This window comes from Pyrus communis, chromosome 12 (genome assembly GCF_963583255.1).
Source record: "Pyrus communis chromosome 12, drPyrComm1.1, whole genome shotgun sequence".
In the NCBI taxonomy this organism is placed as follows: domain Eukaryota; kingdom Viridiplantae; phylum Streptophyta; class Magnoliopsida; order Rosales; family Rosaceae; genus Pyrus; species Pyrus communis.
In genome coordinates this window covers 6,087,606-6,107,044 of record NC_084814.1, presented here as the reverse complement: position 1 = coordinate 6,107,044, position 19,439 = coordinate 6,087,606, and the positions used below count along the sequence as shown (strand labels likewise).

The following is a 19,439-nucleotide window of genomic DNA, read 5'->3' as shown; positions in this document are numbered from 1 at the left end:
TAAGTATAACTAGGGATCGTTCTTAACCGGGGATTAGGAGGGATTGCAAATCACTTGGAAACTGACTCAAAAACGTAAAATAAAGTTTAAAACACTAAACTAAACTCAAGGAATGCGAAGCTAAACGCTTAAAACACTAAAACAAACCAAAAGACTCAAACATCACCCAAAACACTCAAAACTGCCTAAAAACACTAACTAGGCAGTTTCTGACCTTAAACCCAATTTTGGACGAATTTAAGATGTAACTTGACTCAAGACTCTTAAAAACACAAACTAAATGTATTTCTTACTAATCTAACACTTTAAAAGAAATGGGGGATTGGTTTTGACGAAATTAAACTAAATGTACAGATTCTAATTAAAACAGATTGTAAAAAACGAAATTAATGAAATAGAAAGATGAGAAACTAGTTAGAGGGTTCCTTATCCACACATGAACATAAGCATATAATTTGACTCCTAGTTATGACTTCAACGAACGATGAATGACAATGCTCCAAGTTAATTAGGTTCGCTTAAACTAACTTTCAGATTTCCCTAGATTCATTGGATTGAATGGGATACGCATTACAACCAAATTATTCCTAATCAAAGTCCCTAACATGGAATACGCATGATAGAGACATTCAACAAAGATCATTAAGTTCAACGGAAATCATAAACATCGACTAGGCATTCATAACTATGGAATACGCATGTTAATCCAGCCTAGGGTTTACTAAACACAATCGTGACTAGCGATTTTTACTACTCATGAATATAAGTTCATAACGATTAGGTGAAATTCCCTTATATCCTAGCATCAAGTTTAGGCATGCAAATTAAGTGTCGACCCTCAACCCACATACATAAACAAGTTTTTAATCAAAACAGAAAAGTAAACCATATCTAAAGTTCATGAATTCATAACTGGAGTAAATCAAATCATAACCAACATATGTACATGGCTTCAAATTCGCCTCTAACTAAAAAGAAATTAGTTCCACATGTTTAATATAATTGAACAACAAGTTAAATTAAACATGAAAACAGAAACAAGAAAAGAAAGAACAATTTGATAGAATTGAATGGATGGAAAGTTAGCTACGGGGTTCATCTCCACATATGTTATACTTGCATAATAAAACGATTTCCAATTGCGTTTCAATAAACCATTAATTCTCAACACTCCAAGTTAATTAGATCCGCTTAAATTAACCTTCAAATCTTCCTAACGTTATGGAATTGGATGATTGCATACGACAACCCAAAACATTCCCCACAAGTCCCCTACATGATTGCATAATAGAGAAACAAGCAAGAATCATTACGCTCTATGAAAATTATAAGTGTTGACGAGGCATTCTTTACTATGGAATACGCATGAAACTTATGCCAAGAATTCGTTTAACGCGATTGTTTATAAGCAACCTCCACTACTTGTGAATATAAGTTCGTAACTATTAGGTGAAACTCACTTATATTCTAGCGTCATATTCATGCATGAAAATTAAGTGTGCACTCTCAATAAACATACATAAATAAGTTATCAATCAAACGGTTAAACAAATTGAATCCACAACTTATGAAACGCAATTAGAAGTAATCAAATCAAAATGCAAGCATAAACATATATTTCAAATTACCCCCTAGCCAAGGGGGTTTTAGTTCCTCATGGTACAAAACAAAGAGAATCAAAGAAACACCTAAACATTCCAACAACTCAAACTTGAATTGTATGAACGTTTAGGCCCTCTTCTCTTCCATTCCTCATTCGTACAAAACAAAGAGTATTGACATTAAACATTGAAATCAAAGAAACACCTAAACATTCCAACAACTCAAACTTGAATTGTATGAACGTTTAGGCACTCTTCTCTTCCTCTTCGTTGTAGCACAAGGTCTAAGGATAGTTTGATGGTGTGAATGGTTTTGGGGAGTGGTGAAAATGGAAGGGGGATGGTGTTTGGATTAATAGGGAAACTCACAGCACAAAGGGGGAAGTGTTTGTGGTATGTACAATGGATGAATTTCTGAAATAGAAGAGTGTTGTGACTGAAATATGTATGAATGAGAATGAATGCAATGGATGCTTATTTATAGGTGAAATGGGGGGAACATGACAGCTAGGAGGGAATGTGGCTGCATGTTTGAATGATTAAAGGATGCATGTGGGTTGGAATTGCATGTGCAATGAATATGTGGCTGCATGTGCAAGGGGACAATCTGAAAATGCATGTGAATGCATGTGTTGGCTGAATTGGTGGTGCATGTGCTGATTTGTGGTGCAATGATGAAAGGGGAATGCATGTGGCTGCAAGAAACTTTCTTTGTGTGCATTTGGATGGGAAAGTCACGGTACAAGGTTGGAGAAATGATTATGGATGCATGTGTTGAATTATTTCTTGGTGAGGGATGTGGAGTGGCTGGAATTATGAAAGAATAAAGGGTGCATGTGGGTTAATTAATTAAAGGGAGTGCATGTGCAATGTTTTAAAGGATGGAATGCATGTGAATATGCTGGAAATCTGATGTGCACGGCAATGATTGGAATGTGCAAGGGAATGTGCTGAAAATGCATGTGAAAGCATGTGAATTAAAGCTAGGGTGAATGTTTTGTGAATGCATGTGGATTAAAGGTTGGAATGAACATGAAATGCACGGCAATGATGTTGTTTTGTGTGAATGATGGCAGATTGTGTTTGCATGTGAATTAGGTTGTGAAATGATGAAGGAAATGCATGTGCACGGCAAGGGGAGTGCATGTGGCTTAGGTTGTGTATTGTGATGCATGTGGCTGAAGTGGAATGACAGCTAGGTTATGATGATGAGTGCATGTGAGTTGAAATGTTGGAGGAACAAGTGCATGTGAATGCATGGTGATTGCATGTGCACGGTTTTGGTTGGAATGCAAGGTTTTGTGTTAGGTGATGGGTGCATGTTAAGTGATAAGTGATAAGTGGTGATGATAAGTGTATGATATGTGATTATGATAAGTGATAAGTGGTGATGATAAGGAATGATATGTGGGAGTGTGGTTGAAATGAAGGAGTGGAATGTTGGAATGTTATGCACGGCTAAGGAAATAGGAAAGGTTTAAATGTCCTATAACTAAAGGGAACAAGGTTCCAACACTTTGGTCTTTAATTAGGTCTTCAATTTCGTCCACCACTTTGGCTCCAAGCATAAGCTATCCATCCTTAGCCCAAAAGTGCTCCAAAAGTCTCCAAAATGCATCTTTTTGCTCCTTTAGCCCTTTGGACCTACAAACACACGAAAATAGCTTAAAGTACTAAAATAACTAAAGAAACATAACGTAAATGCACGAGAACAAGCCATTTAAGTCACATGAATATGCTCCTATCACACACACTCACACATTTAAACAACAACAACATCAATGGCAACCCCACTGTCATTCCAGTACCTTCTGCGCGACCCTCGAACCTAGAAATAGGGAGAAATCCCTCGGTTTCCTTATCTCCCTTGTTGCACAGTACCATCACTGCGCAAAACGTACTCTGACTAGTACTTTCCAGTTTTTCAGCGAAACTCTGGCGCTTTGCAGGCTTTTTCTGGCCATCTCCAGCCACATTTTGGCTTCCAAATAATATAATCTTGTTCTACTATTCTCTAGCATCATTTTGATATATTATGAATCGAATTTTGATGAGAAATGAGAGAGATATAGCCGTTTGAAAATTTCTCAGAAAATCTAGCGAGTTTACCTAGTTTCCGATGGGTTTTTTGGTGAACTAGGTCGCTCGTTGACCCGACCAGGATCTAGTTGTAATATTCCCTGAAATATTCTTTAGAATATTCCTGGGAATATTTTTGGAATATTTCTTGCGTTGACTTTTACAAAATCTTCCCTGGAATCCTCATGGACTAATTTTGATGCCCTGAGTTCGTTTTTAGCATTCGTTTAGTGAAATTCTAAAGTTTTAACGTAGTTGATCAGCTCGACACCTCGGTTGACTTTTTGGGTTGACCGTTGACTTCTTACAAAATTTGCTTGAGACCCTTTTTAGGGTATTTCGACGCCTTGATTTAAATTTTAAGCTCCGTTTTCCCAAATTCAATCATTTTAGTAGGGTTTTACTAATTGGTCCTTTTATGTGCTTAGGTGTGTTTGTTAGTGGCGACCTCGTCCTCTCTAGTTTGCACGGCTCTTCGATGATGGAGTATCTGTGAGTGGTCATCTTCTCAAATTGCATGATTTTATAAAAATACTAGGATTGCATTCATGAAAAGCATGATTTCATAATTATGTGTTTCATGAAATATATTTATGATATATCAAATTTACGTTTTATGAAACGTTATGAATTATTAGATTTACACTTTATGAAATATTATGGATTCGTGAATGTGGTTTATGATGAAGTCTTAAGCTAGAACGCTCCCATGGTTTAAGATATGATGCTTTGAGCTTTTGAGCTCCGATGATTTGATACAAGAAATGTGATCTATGTTTTATGTGCTTACTTAGTGGGTAATCATACAACACATACACATAACATGATGATGTATCTATCTTTGTCCATAGGACACAATTGATGAGTAGTGAGGCATTTGGTGACATACTCCCAGCTTTATTGGTGAAACCAGTGTCGGATAGCTTCACTAGCCACGGCTAGTGTCGATGTGTTATGTAACTTTTCTTCTCTGGTGTAACCTAGAGTCGTACAACTTCACCTTCGGGTGATGTGGCCTACCATGTTTCTTCACTGGCGTAACCCAGTGTCGTACAACTTTACTGTCGGGTGATGGATATGCCTTCGGGCGACTATGATACCCTTAGTTAAGTACATTGTTATATGATTTACGAAGGTTTTATGGATTTGCCTTTAGGTGACTATGTTACCATTACTGAGCACTGTTTTATATATACATGTTTTACAAAGGTTTTCATGGCATGTTAGAGTTTATAAAAAAAAAAAAAAAAAAAAATCCCTACTTTGTAGTATTATAAGGTGTTTTCAATACAAGGGGGTTAGTATGTTCAAAAGAACAATGGTTTTACTTAGTATTATTATTATTATTATTATAAACTTTGGTCCACCCACTTTTTTGTGTTTTGCATCCCCTTGAGGATTTAGAATCGAGGTGTAAGATCCTGGCATTAAGGCATTTCCGTATCAGTAGCTTTGAGTCTTCCTCTTGGTGTAAGACCCCATTTCGCAATATTATTGATTGGTTGTATGCTCTGAACACGTTCCCGCATTTGCATATTTCATAACTTTTTTAAATTTACATATTTTATTTACGTTCGTTCTTTCTTCTTAACTTGCATACATGTTAAAATGGCTTCATCATCCTCGGATGTTGGGTAGCACGTGCCTATCCTGGTGTTTGGAGGATATCAGGATCGGGGCGTGTCAATGTGGATGTTATGGGGATGGTAGGGATTGATGGTGAAGCAAGGTGTATGTCGTCATCAAAGAATGATGGAGAAACAGGCGTGAAGCTAAAGTTAGGTGATGGTTTATATGATGAATAAGGGGAAATGTGCTCATGAAATAATACATCTATAGAGACGAAAACTTTGCTCATAGTAAGATTGTAAAGGCGATAACCTTTTTTTCCCATAAGGATAACCAAGAAATATGCATTGTGAGGCTTGTGCATCAAATTTGGTGGGTCTTTTTTGATGAGTGGATGCAAAACATAGGCAACCAAAAACTTTTAGGTGGTCATAGGTTGGTTGTTTATGGTGGAGCAATTCATATGGTGATTTTCTGTGAAGGAGTGGTGTTAGTGTTCAGTTAATAAGGTAAGTTGCTGTTAAGATGGCATCCCCCCAAAATTGTTTAGGAAGATTTGCTTGGCAAAGGAGGGCACGTGCAATGTTAAGGAGGTGGTGGGGTTTTCTTTCAGCAACCCCGTTTTGTTGAGGGGTATTAACACATGTGGTTTGATATATGCATCTTTATCATAATAATATTTAGTCATGGTAAATTCTGGGCCATTGTCACTACAGATGATTTTAATTTTGGTAGAGAATTGGGTTTCTACAAGTTGATAAAGGTTGTTAACAAAATGGATGTGTCAGAATTGTGGTGCATTAGGTAGACCCAAGTGCAATTTGTGAAGTCGTTGACAATAGTTAGGAAATACCAACTTTTTACTAGTTAGTCTCGGTAAAGCCCCCAAACGATGGATTTTTTAAATAAGGCCCTCAGTAATGTGACATAAAGACTCCTTATTTTTTATGATTGTCATTGTAAGTTGGTATGTGATATATGCCCCCAAATATCAATGTGAATTAGTTCAAAGGGTACTTGAGTATTTATGGAACTCATGGATAAAGGAGAACGAGTATGCTTAGCCAAAGGACAAATTGAACAAGCATTAATCTCACAAAAATTAATGTCTTCAAAAGAGTGAGAAAGCAAACAAAACACTTTATTTGAAAGGTGGCCAAGCCATTGATGCCAAAGGTGGGAAGATGGTGTGACCTACCCCCCATCAGAGTTGCACGCTGACTTGTCGTTTGTGATTGTAAGGTAGTAAAGTCCATTTTGTTCATTTCATGTCCAAATCATTGTCCCCAAGCTTAGGTCCTACAACACACACGATTATTTAACAAAAATGACAACATAATCTAAATACTTGACCAACTTGCTAATGAAGATTAAGTTTAATTTGAACAAGGTAACACAAAAGCACATTGTGCAATATTAATTTGGGTGAAAACTAAATGCTCATTATGTGGGTCATGGCAGCAGCCATACCATTAGGAAGGCTGACGGTCTAGTTATGGACTGTTGAGCAAGTAGTGAATAGGTCAGGGGAGCATATGATGTAGTCCATCACCCTCGAATCCAAAATCTATGCCTTTTTTTCCAAAGTTGCCACAAAGTGAGTTATTTGAGAAACTGTTGAAAGAAGCTCCTACAAGGTTTGCCATGGTAGGTGTTTTGTTGTTGCCTAGTAACGCCTAGAGACTCTGGTATTGCTCGGCAGTCAGGGAAAAATTGCTAGGTTGTGAGGGATGTGCTTCTTTCGACTGGACATGGTTTGCTTTTGATGAACGATGATTATGCGAATTGCTATTCTCCTTAGCCTTCTTAAGCTTTCGACATGCCTCAATCATGTGTCATTTCCAACCACAAAAGTCACACTTAAGATGAGATGAACAATTTTCGAAAGTGGACCCAATCATCTCGCATCAGTCACATTTTAGATGAGGATATTACGACCAACGTCTCAAACCGCGAATGTTGCAGCGGTATTAGGTGCAACTGTTGTGGATAAAGAACTCGTCTTGAAGGATGAGTGAGTGCATCTTGTTAGCTGAAGGCAACGAGTCCATAAGTAGGATTTGACCATGGGTAGCAACATATAATGGGTCTAATTCTATGAGAAACTTCATAGCATTTTGATTCTTTCAGTATTGCATGATTTCCTTCATGGTTCCACACTTGTAAATGGGGATGGCATGTAATGGGTCACGCTCATCCCAAAGCCCTTTGAGTTTGGTGTAGTAGACGCTAATACCCATTCTAGATTGAGTGCAATCGTGGATTGCCCGCTCAATATGAAAGAGATGAACGTTGTTGACATGGGAGTAACGTTCCTTTAGTTCATTCCAAATGTCAATGGCCAATTCATTGTAGATAACACTTGCACAAATGTCTTGCGAGATTGAATTTATCAACCATGATTTGGCAAGATTATTGCAGCGATTCCACTGTTGCAATTCAAAGGCGGAAGACTTGGTTGGTCTGCTGATGGAACCATTAATAATACCTTATTTTTTCTTGGCGCTTAGGGCCATGTGTAGAGGCGGAGGACTTGGTTGATCTGCTGATGAAACCATCAATAATACCCTCTTTGTTCTTGGCACTTAGGGCCATTATGGTACGACTCCAAGTGCCATAGTTTTCTTCATTCAACAGTTGCTGAACAAGGATGGCGTTTGGCTGGTTTGAATGGTGCAGGTACATTGGATGATTTGGATCACCGTATAGGTTTGCCTCAAGCTTGGTTAAGGGTTTTCTGTTTTGGTAGGTTCAGCCATGGAAATGGCTAGGGTTTGTTGAGCAGAAGGTTGGTGTAGATTACCAAGAGCATCACTATTCTGATGCCATATTGAAACTTGAATATTTTGTGTATTCCACGTTGAATTGATAGAAGAGTTATATACTCTACAGAATTGCATCCTAGAAATTAGGTTATACAATATCTTTCCTCTCCTACACTCCTATAATCAAGGATAAATTACCATATACATATTAGGGAAATCAATCCTAAATCGTTCCTTATTATCAATAGTTCCAAATTCTCGATCCACCAAAGAAGCATAAGCATGATAGAAGAATGACAAGAACGGTGTAGCTGAAAAGAAAGGAAATTATACTTGTAACCTGCAAAAAATGCCTCTACGACTTAAGATGGAAAAGAAGATAAATTAAAGTAACCTTACCCATCCTCGCTTGAAATTTAACAGTTACAATATCCAAACATAAATTCGAACAAAGTCCACGGAGAGCTCGAGTATATCGGAAGGAGTATGATTCTTTTCCCTCCTAATCTTTCTCCTCTTCCATCCCTTCCTATTTAAAAGGTTGTGAGTACGCCATGTCTACATCTTGTTTTGACTTTTTTATATAGAGAATAAGACAAAAAGAAGAGTGTGAGAGGAGGGGATGGAAAAAGATGGTAATAGGAGGGGAAATAATCCTACTTCATATCGGAATTGCTATTTCGCTTGTAGAGGAACGACAACGAATACTGGAGCAAAGATGAGACCTTCAAAGTTCTACATCTCGCGTGGGATTCTATGACACACCCCAATCGGAGTCGAGGCATGCTGGTCGACGCCCGAATGTGACGTAACCAAAAAGGAAAGTGATGCATAAAATGTGGATAAATTTAAACCAAAGCTAACATTTATTTAAGCTAATAAAAAGAGTGCGTAGTAGTGGGAAGAACCCATAAAACACAATTGTTCAAAGCGTAGACGACAGTACAACATAAGTAGAGCAGTCGAATCTAGTTAAGGTACTTATTACGCAACCGGAAATAAGCTTTTACATTTATTTATGGAAATGTCAGAACCACCAGAGATCCCTCATACGCCACAGAGAATTCAGCTAACTAAGTCCTGAAGGGGCGAAAAACAGAAGGTGTGAGTGGGCAAAAACAAAGGTTTATAGAACACATTTATTTTCTAAACATACTAACCCCTCACCGTAAAACATGTATAGTTTCCAGAAAATCATACTACGTATAAGTATGAAATCAAATGTAAATCAACAATAATTCTAGAAATATGCCAATCATAATATCTCAACCGTAGCATAAGAAAATTAGGTGCTCATCAATCTATGCTAACACACAAGCTCATGCAGATTAGTTTTGCCATGAATAGGACTGGATGTAATCATAATATACGCTCTAGTACTACAATCATGTGAAGACTAGCGCTAGGCGCATCACATACGAGTCCTAGTTGCCTATTGCAACCTAGGACATGATTGGCACCGACAATGGATCCAAGGTGAGCGTGCGGTGTGATGTGAATATACACGTGAAGCTTGGCCCTGGCCCGGAGCGAGTACTACACCGGTGCAAGCATGCATAATAAGCAAGTAAAATGAATATGAACATGCCATGAAAATTTATAAATCTCAACAATATAATAGCACTTTTAAAATTAAATAAAACATGGCATGGTAGGCGTAATATCAATCCAAAAGCATTTGTGGAAACTATAAAACTTTATATATAATATATAAAAACAAATGCCCACTCACTAATACGTAGTTAGATCGTAGCCTCTCAGCTTGACTTGTCCTCGTACTTCCTCGGGATAATTCTCTCTTATATGTGAAACAACTATACTAATTAATTAATGAGGACATACACTAGAAGGCTAGGAAAATCCCCCATAGTTTGCTCAAACAAAGGGTTTAAATATACTAAAACATTCTACACGATGTCACGGACCCGTACACGACAACCACTCACCGCCATGAGGCTGGACGCGCCCTCACGCATCACCAGCTCGCGGCCATGCGTGTGCCCACTGGCAGGCTACGCGCATCGAATATTCCGTTTAGTCTAACGACGTTACCTAACGGCGTCAAAATATTCTGTTAAGTTTAATAGAATATTCCCCTTCTTTCGCCAAATTCTGGAAAATGTAGCCGGATTTTGTAAAAACTTTGGAACTTCATAACTTCTTCATTTCTCAACCATTTTCGACGTACTTTATGTGGAAATGAAGCTTGGGAAGAGAAGAACAAGTTTGTACCTTTTAAAAGTCCAAAAGGTGGATGAAAATGGACTGAAAAAAGCCTAGAATGTCTCGAACCTATTTTCGTCATCTCAAAATCGTGTGTTTTCATGTTGGCTCCACTTCAAACTTTGTCTAGTGACTCCAGGAAGTTGTGTATTGTTTCCAAACTTTCCAAAACCTTGCAACTCGAACGGAAAATTGTTGGAGAACTCACACTTGTGTCGGAGCTCCAAGTTGCTTCGAGTTGGAAGCTCAAAACTCAGTCATTTTAGAATCTGTTCGTACGGATGGACTTGTGATGATGAGGAGAGTACGATGGTGGGGGTTTAAGGTTTGATCTGTGAGGTTTGATTATGGTGTTTGTGTTGCAGAGGGAAGAAAGGCTCAGCGTGAAGGAGAGAAGAAGAAGAGAGATAGGGGTTTTCTAATTGGACAAAAGAGAGAAGGAAGCTGTCTGATTGGGCGAGAGAAATGAGGAAAGTGATTTATTGGTTGGTGAGGGAGAGTAGGTCACGAGACAGATTTAAAGAGATAAGTGATAAGATTTAGTGCACTTTAAAATTACACGGTCCGGCTCACCTTATAAAAAACAGTAATTTCCAACACTAAATTATTAGCACACACGTGTACAATTCTACCTGTTGTTAACGTACTTCGACTAAGCTTAACTTTTTTGTTACAAATCCGATTCGGGTCTAACTCATGCTCACACATTTGTAACAACGAGTACTATTTAATTACGATAAAAGGAAAAATAAATTAAAAGCTGAATAACAACACCCACGTCAGGTTCCACTTTGCCAACAAGGGCATAATTGTTATTTTACACACTCGGGAATGAAATTACATAAAAAATTAGGGATAGGTCGTCACATTCTAAGTCTGCATCTCACGTGGAATTCTAAGTCCCACTTTATGGCGTCAAGCTTTGGGCTGATAAAAGGAGAAGACAAATCAAAATTTTCTTTTTCAAAGCTTGTCACGTAATTTTGCCAATTATCACCCATTGGTCTCAAATAAATCCAACAGGCATTTTATTTTATCAAAGTCTTAGTACAGGACAACAAATTCAAGTCAAATTCATTTTTATGAACTACGCCGGTTTGATTTCGTTAATAATAAGTAGGCAATCTAATATCAAACATTAGATGCCACCGCGAAACAAAAACGAATCCCTAGTTTATATAAACTAAATTCACTCTAAAATTTGTCCAAATCGTTCTACTAAACCAAAGACCAAATTATTTTTCATATTTTTTTTTAGTGGATCGTGCATTCACTAAAAAAAAGGGAATTGTTATTAGCACTCCAAAAATCTCATTCTACACTCCAAACTTTCTATATTTGGAAAGAAACATACACTTGTGAGGAGTGTAGAATGAGATTTTTTTAGTGCCAATAACAGTTTCCTAAAAAAATTCTAAATACCATTCAAAGAACTACGAACGGCTTAATCGTACGTAGGCAACTTAGGCATTTCACCTAAATGCAGCCACAAAATCAAACAAAAACACCTACCCTCAAAATTCATATTTTTCATGTTAGAATCAAAGAGTATTCCGTTCTTTATATGAAGGGATGAAATTAATAGACACATAGTTTAGAATGGATGGAACTCAAATTAAAAATAAAACCCTCGTCAGAAAGATGAACGAGGATGAAATTGTGTTGAGTGAATTATTTGTTTACCGTCATTGTACAATTTTTGCTCAACAAAATCCTATAATCAGGAACCATTAGATGAATCCAACCTATTTGTTAGTGATTACTTGTATCTATTTCTGTCTCTGCAGTTTATATAGTTTAACCTACAAATTTACCGTTACAATTTACTGCCTTAATGCATAAATTAGGGGACGTAATTATCTTTTATACACAAACGCATGTCCAATATACAAATAAGGTGTCAAACATGAATTATACGACATCTGCAAGTAATGCTAAGCTTGTTGGATCATACCATCAAGTTCATACAAAGCCCTAGGTTGAGGGTAATAGAATTGTCGTGCTAATTGATCACCCGGTGCGATCAGCTACTACCAACTAGCTGCCTCAAGCCGAACGACGGTCAGATTTCTGTTTCTTCAAGCATCTGGAACGAATCTCACAAATCACAACCACCATGGCTTCTCAGATAGATCCTTTGAGAACACATATCGGAACCTTGGATTATATGGCAGCCACTCTACCATCTGAGACGCCTTCTTGCTGGACTTATGGTCAATGCATTTTTGTATCGAATCATGAAGCTTCTTATCGACATTCTCAGTAACCCATTTTAGAAGATCATCAGAGCCAAAAGATGCTTCTCTTGCAAACCTTTCAAGTACCTTTGACAGAAGAATTTTCTTCGACTTCTTTACGACTACAGTTGCTTTAATGAACTCTTTCTTTGCCTCTTCAAGTTCATTCCTAACATTTGCCGCTGTGTATACTTTTAGCTACAAGATATATCATGATCGGAGTGTGTTTAGAAGAACGGTTTACAACATTCAGTGTTAAAGTTGCTACCCCATATGCTTCTGATTAAACTAAAAAACAAGGTAAAGATAAGATATATGAAATTTTAACAGAAAATCATGTGCAGAAGAGAAGTTACCACAGGATCGGAGAAAGCTCCATTACAAAGAACAAAGCACACAAGGGGTTCGGAGACTGGAAGCCGTAATTTTGAATTGTGAAGTTGTTTGTCTTCACCAAATTTTTTTCTCCACCCAGTTGAAAGGAAGGTCTCAAGCCACTGGTAACATGCAAGTGGATCAGTATTCTAAAACATGGTACATATTTCACATTCCTTTTTTAAGAAAGAAGATTAGGAAAAGCCGTTGTTAAAATTCATTCAAAATATAGCTCAAACCCTCAAACGATTTGTCACCCCTCTTAAACTCTGAAACAAAGGAAATATTTCTAAGAATCTAAGCATTTTCTCGCACTCTTATATAAAAAGTAGAGTGAGGAAGCGAGTACCCGTCCAACTCGGAGTGTTTGGAAGCCAAATATGGATTGCTCTATGGCATTTGCGCTGATAACTTGGCCCCCAATATTGTAAGCAGCCTGCACTATACCAGAAAGGCCATCATCAGTTTTATTTTTCTGAGTTTAGAATACAACGATAGATTCAAATTATTTTAGATTAACCAGAATTACGTTTGCCCGATAGTACTTCAAGAGGACGTATTCATTTGCGATGAGATGCACTAGTTTTCTTAAGTTGTCAGCAAAGAAGTGAACTACCTTACCTTGTGGAACAAAGCCAACCTTTTTACAGAGCTGTGAGGAATTCCATATGCTAAATGTGCCTGCGCAAGGGTAATTAAGGAGAAACTTAGACACACATACGTTGCAGTAAGAGAAAAGAAATGGCTGGTGAAGAAGTTATTACATGCATAACAAGAGCATTGTACATGTTGATCCAAAATGCGATTTGCGCATTCATTTCCATCTGAGTAACATTCACCCTCTCCAGTTGTTCAACCAAAGTTCTGAAATTTAAACACGAAAATACATCAAGTCCGCACTCCTGATGAGGAAAAACATAAGAAACGATCAATGGCAAGTTTGTTAGCTGCATTTATGCGTGTCTTAAACCATGCACCCTACATACAGAAAACTAATATTTGTACAAGTACCTCACGCCATCCCCCTACATTACGATCCAAAATTCCAGAATCTATTGTTTATTAGCATAGCTCTAGATTTATGGTTGCATCTTATTCTGTTGTGAACCATCACCATATTTTTAGAATCATTTCTCCACATTGCATATAAGAATATTAGATTGAAGAGATCAAATAAAAACATTAGTGGTGGATTTCTTTTAAGACAAACTAGGACAGCGAAAAAGGTTATAATTTAGATCAGTATCCCTGGGGGAGCTGTAAAAGTTGACAGAAGCGGAATGGTTGTCAGTGGTGTACCCTTAACCTGTACTTACGAACAACAGAAATTCACGGTGAATCAAAATCGCTTCAACCAGAATTTAGTGCGGTTGACAAACGCAAGGACCAAATATTTGCAATCAAACTTGCTCCAGTTAAGGTCATAGTGAATCAAGGAAAGACGTACCTGCTCTTTCTTTTACTATTATATTACTGTTACTTGGGTAAATTATAGATTAAGTCTGAAAAGCGAACCTGTAGTTGTCAATGGCAAAAGAAGCATGAGGAAGCTTGCTCTTATCAGTAGATATCCAAGTTATTTCTACCATTGATTTGCCCGACCAATCTGGGGCATCTCCTGCGCTGTGTCGAGCTTGTATAACGCTAGTTGATGACCTCGACAACAAAGATAATCGGTTTTTTTCAGTGTTCACAGATGATGCACTGCAAAGCCAACAATAAACAACAGCCATACACCTGACCATTTCCTCAGATAACTTGCTAGGGCACTGGTGGAGATGATCTTTCAAAGTTCGCAGCATAGATGTTTTCTCTAAGGACGGAACCCTTTCGTGAACCTGGAAACAAAATAATAAATCATGTGAAAGGGCTTGAACAACATGGCGCCATTTTATGGCTGGAAGGTAACATGAAAAACATACTAATTATTTAGTCTGTCACATTTTATGGCTAAAGAGAAAATCACTACGTGTCGTAATGGAAAACTCCCGTCACCAGTTTGACAAAATTAACTCAATAACAGAAGTCAATCTGGAAAAGTAGAATAGAGTTATATCCTACCTCTGCTGGATTTGAACAATTCTTTCCAATATCGATGTCACTTTTGCCTCTGGATAGTGGAGCATTTCTAGTCATAGAAGTTCGTTTTCCTGAGTTCTCTGCAACAACTAGAGCTCGCAAATGTCGGAAAGGAAACTTTTTTGAAGAACAAAATGCATTGGTAATGATACTGGGATGCTTCCTGGATCCATTCTTCATATTCTTCACATGGGCAGGGGAAGCCACAACTGAGTTCAGCTCAGAAGGTGCCCTGCTAATGCATTGTTCAAAAATACTCCTGTAGAGAGAGAGAACATGCTGCTCGCGGTTTGCAACTTCTTCTTCAAGTAATTCAATTTCAGAAATCAAATCCTTTGTCTAAACATGAAAAGAAAACAATTTGCAGTCCATAAGTCATACTTACAGCTAATAAATGGAATTATATCAATAATACATGGAGCCAGTTTGAGAAAAATATATCTTTATTGCAGTTATAAACAACAATTCATACGCTACATGATGCAAACTTTTTAGAATTAATTTTGAAAGTTTCTAATACAATTGTAAGAAGACAGAAAATGAAGTAGAATAAACAATTAATTAAAAGACCTCAGGTGCAACTACTGGAAAAGGCTCCGATGCATTGACAGAACACTGCTTTGTTCGTCTGAACAGTCTACACTTTTAAGATTATATGAATTGGTTCATGGAGATATGTGTTCAAGTGGAAGTACTGAAAAAAATAAAAGAAAACGAAAAGATAATATGCAGGTCTGCAGCAGTGCTCTAGCCAACTCGGGTACGTCATCCTAGTCTACAACACTGAACTGAAAGTCATATGCAAAGCAATCACAGCCATGACATTTTCATAAGTTTCTCCAAAATTCATCATGTTGGCATGTTGCATCTTAATCGTTTCCATACTGGATGAGCGGAAACATGAAGGCCCAAAATTCGTGTCTTAGTCAATATTTTAAGTATGATAAAATTCTCAACAACTCTTGAAGAAAAGAAACTAAAAGGCGAGTAACTACCTGGACAGAAAAATGCCTATGTCCCGGAGATAGAGTACTTGAAGCTCGGCCCATTGCCCTCTCAAGCATATTACGCATAGATTTCTCTTGCTGCAAATGCAACTGTAACTGTTCAATCTGCAAAGGTACATATCACTGGTGGTTAAACCATATTATGCTTGGACCATATATTACATGGAAAACAAATGGTAACAAGGTGTAAAGATTCGGCCAGTCACATCATGCATGTCATCCAGTTTTGTCGACAAGGGGTGCCTACAGTTTGGAAACCCAAACTTCTATTTGTGCAGTAAAATGATGATTGATAAAGATTCATACGAATATTCAGTCTTTAGTAATAATCGAGGAATCTTTGCAAATATTCGGTAACAGTCACCAGAAGAAAAAAATGGAAGCTATATGAATTGAAATGTTTGCAATATATAATCTATGACACTCATCAATAAAATATATTTAACAGGTAAGCCTACTGCAGTAAGGTTAACCTCTGCCACACATCGTGTTACAGAAAGATTCATCGAACACAATTTTGAAAGAGACAGAAATTGAATTGCATTTCTTACATCTTTTTCCAAGGAGGCTCTGTGGTGTGATGGCGAATTTTTGTTGATATAAGCAGGATTGTTGTGCCAAGGACTTTGTCCCCTAGAAGCACTTGTTGAAGGTGATGAAACCTGGTAAATTCATCGAGAAAATAGTAAACGATTCTATCTTTGTTTACATCCATGATCATAAATAAGACTCAAACTGCGGTCATTTATGAATTTATTCATTGTCAAGTTTTTAACTTATATCAATAATTGCATTAGTCCTATTGATATAGCATGAGAAAATTATTATGGTAATTTGAAGTGAGATGTGTTCTCACCTGCGTTTCATTTTTGCCTTTCTTCCTGGAACTTAAAACTCGACCTCTTGGAACACTTGAGTTCCTGTCAGAAGCACTGGAAGGAAAAGGGAGAAGAACCACATAAATATAGGAAATGAGACACCGAAACAATCTGTAAATTCATCAGTCTCTTGAACTCAATGCAAAATCGCCTTACCAAAGTCTTTTGATACATGGTCTATTTGTACTCACAAATTTCCTTTCTTACTAAACCACAAATCTAAACACAATTACAAAAATTGTACTTAACACAAACAAATGAACCCCAAACAACTCAAACAGTCAACCCTTTTGGGTGAATTTATTTTTTTTTGCTTCCCAGATCATGCAGCACATAAAGAAAATACTTTCCCAATGTCCCATGTAACTTAATAACAAAAATCTTAGATTCTTAGAACAAGAAAACGACCATAGAAAAATCGATGAGGAAGAAGAAGATAGAAATGCAAACATCCACTTCACCAGAGATAAATAAATAAACACCAAAATAAAATAAATAAACACTCACTTTTAGATAACATATTCATAACACTAAAACTAACAACGATGATTTCAGTACTGAAATTACACCTCTTTGAGCGCCTGTGTTGGCCATGAGCAACTGAATCTCCATTCTCTTTCTTCCCAACTGCAGCTTGTTCTTCAACTATATTGTTACACATAAAACCAACCATAATATATATTGTATATGATATTTATTTTGTTTTCTAAGAAAACCCACAAACCATTCACCTACTTTTTCCTCAATCACACAATATTCATGTGATGAACATCATGCAATGGGGAGGAAGGAAAGAGAATATAAAATAGTTTTCCGGAAGGGATATTGTTTGAATGCAAGAGTTTGCAACTTGGATTGATTGTGTTGAATTTAAGAGCTTTTACAATAAATATTTTTATTTAATAATCCAAGGAGAAAACAAAAAAGTAGCAGAGGTAGTAGTAGAGTTGCTGCAGTGCCACTGCTGCTACGATATTAAATTTCTTCACTTTTGGGTCGTTGAGAGCATTCAATTTGAGCGGATGGGTCAACTCGGTCAAGTCTCTCTCTGGATTTTGAAATGGAACGATAAAGGCAGCTGCAGACTCTGTGGTGGGCCTGGAGGTGGTGGTGGTAGTGGCGGCAGTGGCGGTGGCTTCTCCGCCCGCTTCCCGCCAGAATCTATTATGTGTGTTTGTGTTATGTTACGTAGTATTGCTCGCTCGATTCAAGCCCAAAACACGAAAACCAAAACTCTAGGCCGATAAAATCTCAACTTCGTCTACGATGATATTTGGTATGACTCGAAACCATTTCATAAAAGTGATCAATGGAAAATATTTTCATATAGGAAAAACTTTGTTAATCTATTATTTATGGAACCCTACAGTCCAACTAATTTTCTTCTCAAATGCAATTCAATTCTTTATGGAACCCTAAACCCATTAGGTAACATGTCAAGTTATGTAATGTGAGAATGTGAATGTACAAGAGTCTCATATTTATGAAAGAAAAAAAAATCTTGCAATGGCTTTTCATATTGTCAATTGATTTTATGATGGTACATAATGTGTCCATATTATACTATATATTTTACCCTAATCTTAGTATTAATTTATTGGTTATTTAGTGAGATTTTGATACTTTGGATTATATTTTCAATGTAGGACATTCGACTTCCTCTAGAGCAAAACATGATCAAACGGATGAATTCTGGAGTGATTCTAATTTGAGGATCTTCGTAAGTCTTTCAAGATAATTGTATCAAAGTTTCAGATTTTTCTACTTAGATGTTTGACCGTGACAATGAAATAACCCAGATTGACGTTTTTGGACGTTTTGGGTATTTTAAAGGTCAAGATGACATATTTTAATGAAGATTCCTTCTGAGGATTTGTAGGGGATGACTTAATTAAGCTTTCAAAAGAGGCCTTTTGTGACCAAATCGTAGTTGATTTGGTCGGTCAAAAGTCTGATTTTCTGAGCAATCCGAATTTTTGTTCAAATAGGAAACCTTTTATTTTCTGTTTTATTATTTTATTATGTTTCCTTTATTCTAAGACCTTTTGGGGTTTTATTTTGTAGTAGTATACATCAAGATATTTAGCCATTAGGGTTAAAGGGGAAAAGGAGAAGAAAGGATGCACTACTTTAGAGAGCTTTTGGATTCCAATTTATTTTCAAGGTGTTTTCTATCCATGTTTTTAATAATATTTTTGTTTATAATTGTTCGTAACTAGTTTAGTTTGCTAAGGTGAGACCACGAGTCTTAACAAGAATATGTAGTTTCTTTTCAATTTGCTTATGATATTATGCATGCAAGTTTTGAATTATTAATCTCCGGTTTAAACTATCTAATTGTCTTGATGATTGGCCACCATTAGGATATTTAGAAAAGTAATTTGATGCAATTTTGGTGGAGGGCTGTCTTTGGAATTGACTAAGGCTTCTTATGGTTAATATGCGTAACTTCTTAGGATGGACAACATGTCTTAAGGTTATATGGTTTTTCAAAAGTTTTTTCAGAAAACTTGATGAGTCTTGCATGTTCACATTTAATTTGGACGCCATAGACAGGTTACATGTTAGATATACGTTCTATGTTGGAGGCTCCAAGTAGGATACATATTAGGAAAACCTAACCTTC

The 19,439-nt window shown here is 37.0% G+C and overlaps 1 protein-coding gene across 1 annotated transcript; it reads right to left on the bottom strand.

Moving 5' to 3' along the window:
- Window positions 1-12,071: 12,071 nt before the first annotated feature.
- Window positions 12,072-16,650, bottom strand: LOC137709960 (uncharacterized). Its single transcript, XM_068448937.1, has 10 exons — window positions 16,645-16,650; window positions 16,487-16,597; window positions 15,924-16,040; window positions 14,911-15,267; window positions 14,365-14,687; window positions 13,614-13,713; window positions 13,471-13,530; window positions 13,199-13,285; window positions 12,831-12,971; window positions 12,072-12,672 (listed from the first exon to the last, which is right to left on the bottom strand). The coding sequence occupies exons 1-10, from the start codon at window positions 16,648-16,650 to the stop codon at window positions 12,343-12,345; spliced, it is 1,632 nt and encodes a 543-aa protein (XP_068305038.1). The 3' UTR covers window positions 12,072-12,342.
- Between the last annotated feature and the right edge of the window lie 2,789 nt (window positions 16,651-19,439).

Coding starts and splice junctions, on each gene's coding strand:
- LOC137709960 (XM_068448937.1), bottom strand. Junction 13,531..13,613: donor ACAATGCTCTTGTTATGCAT/GTAATAACTTCT, acceptor ACCCTTGCGCAG/GCACATTTAGCATATGGAAT. Junction 12,972..13,198: donor AAACACTCCGAGTTGGACGG/GTACTCGCTTCC, acceptor GCATGTTACCAG/TGGCTTGAGACCTTCCTTTC.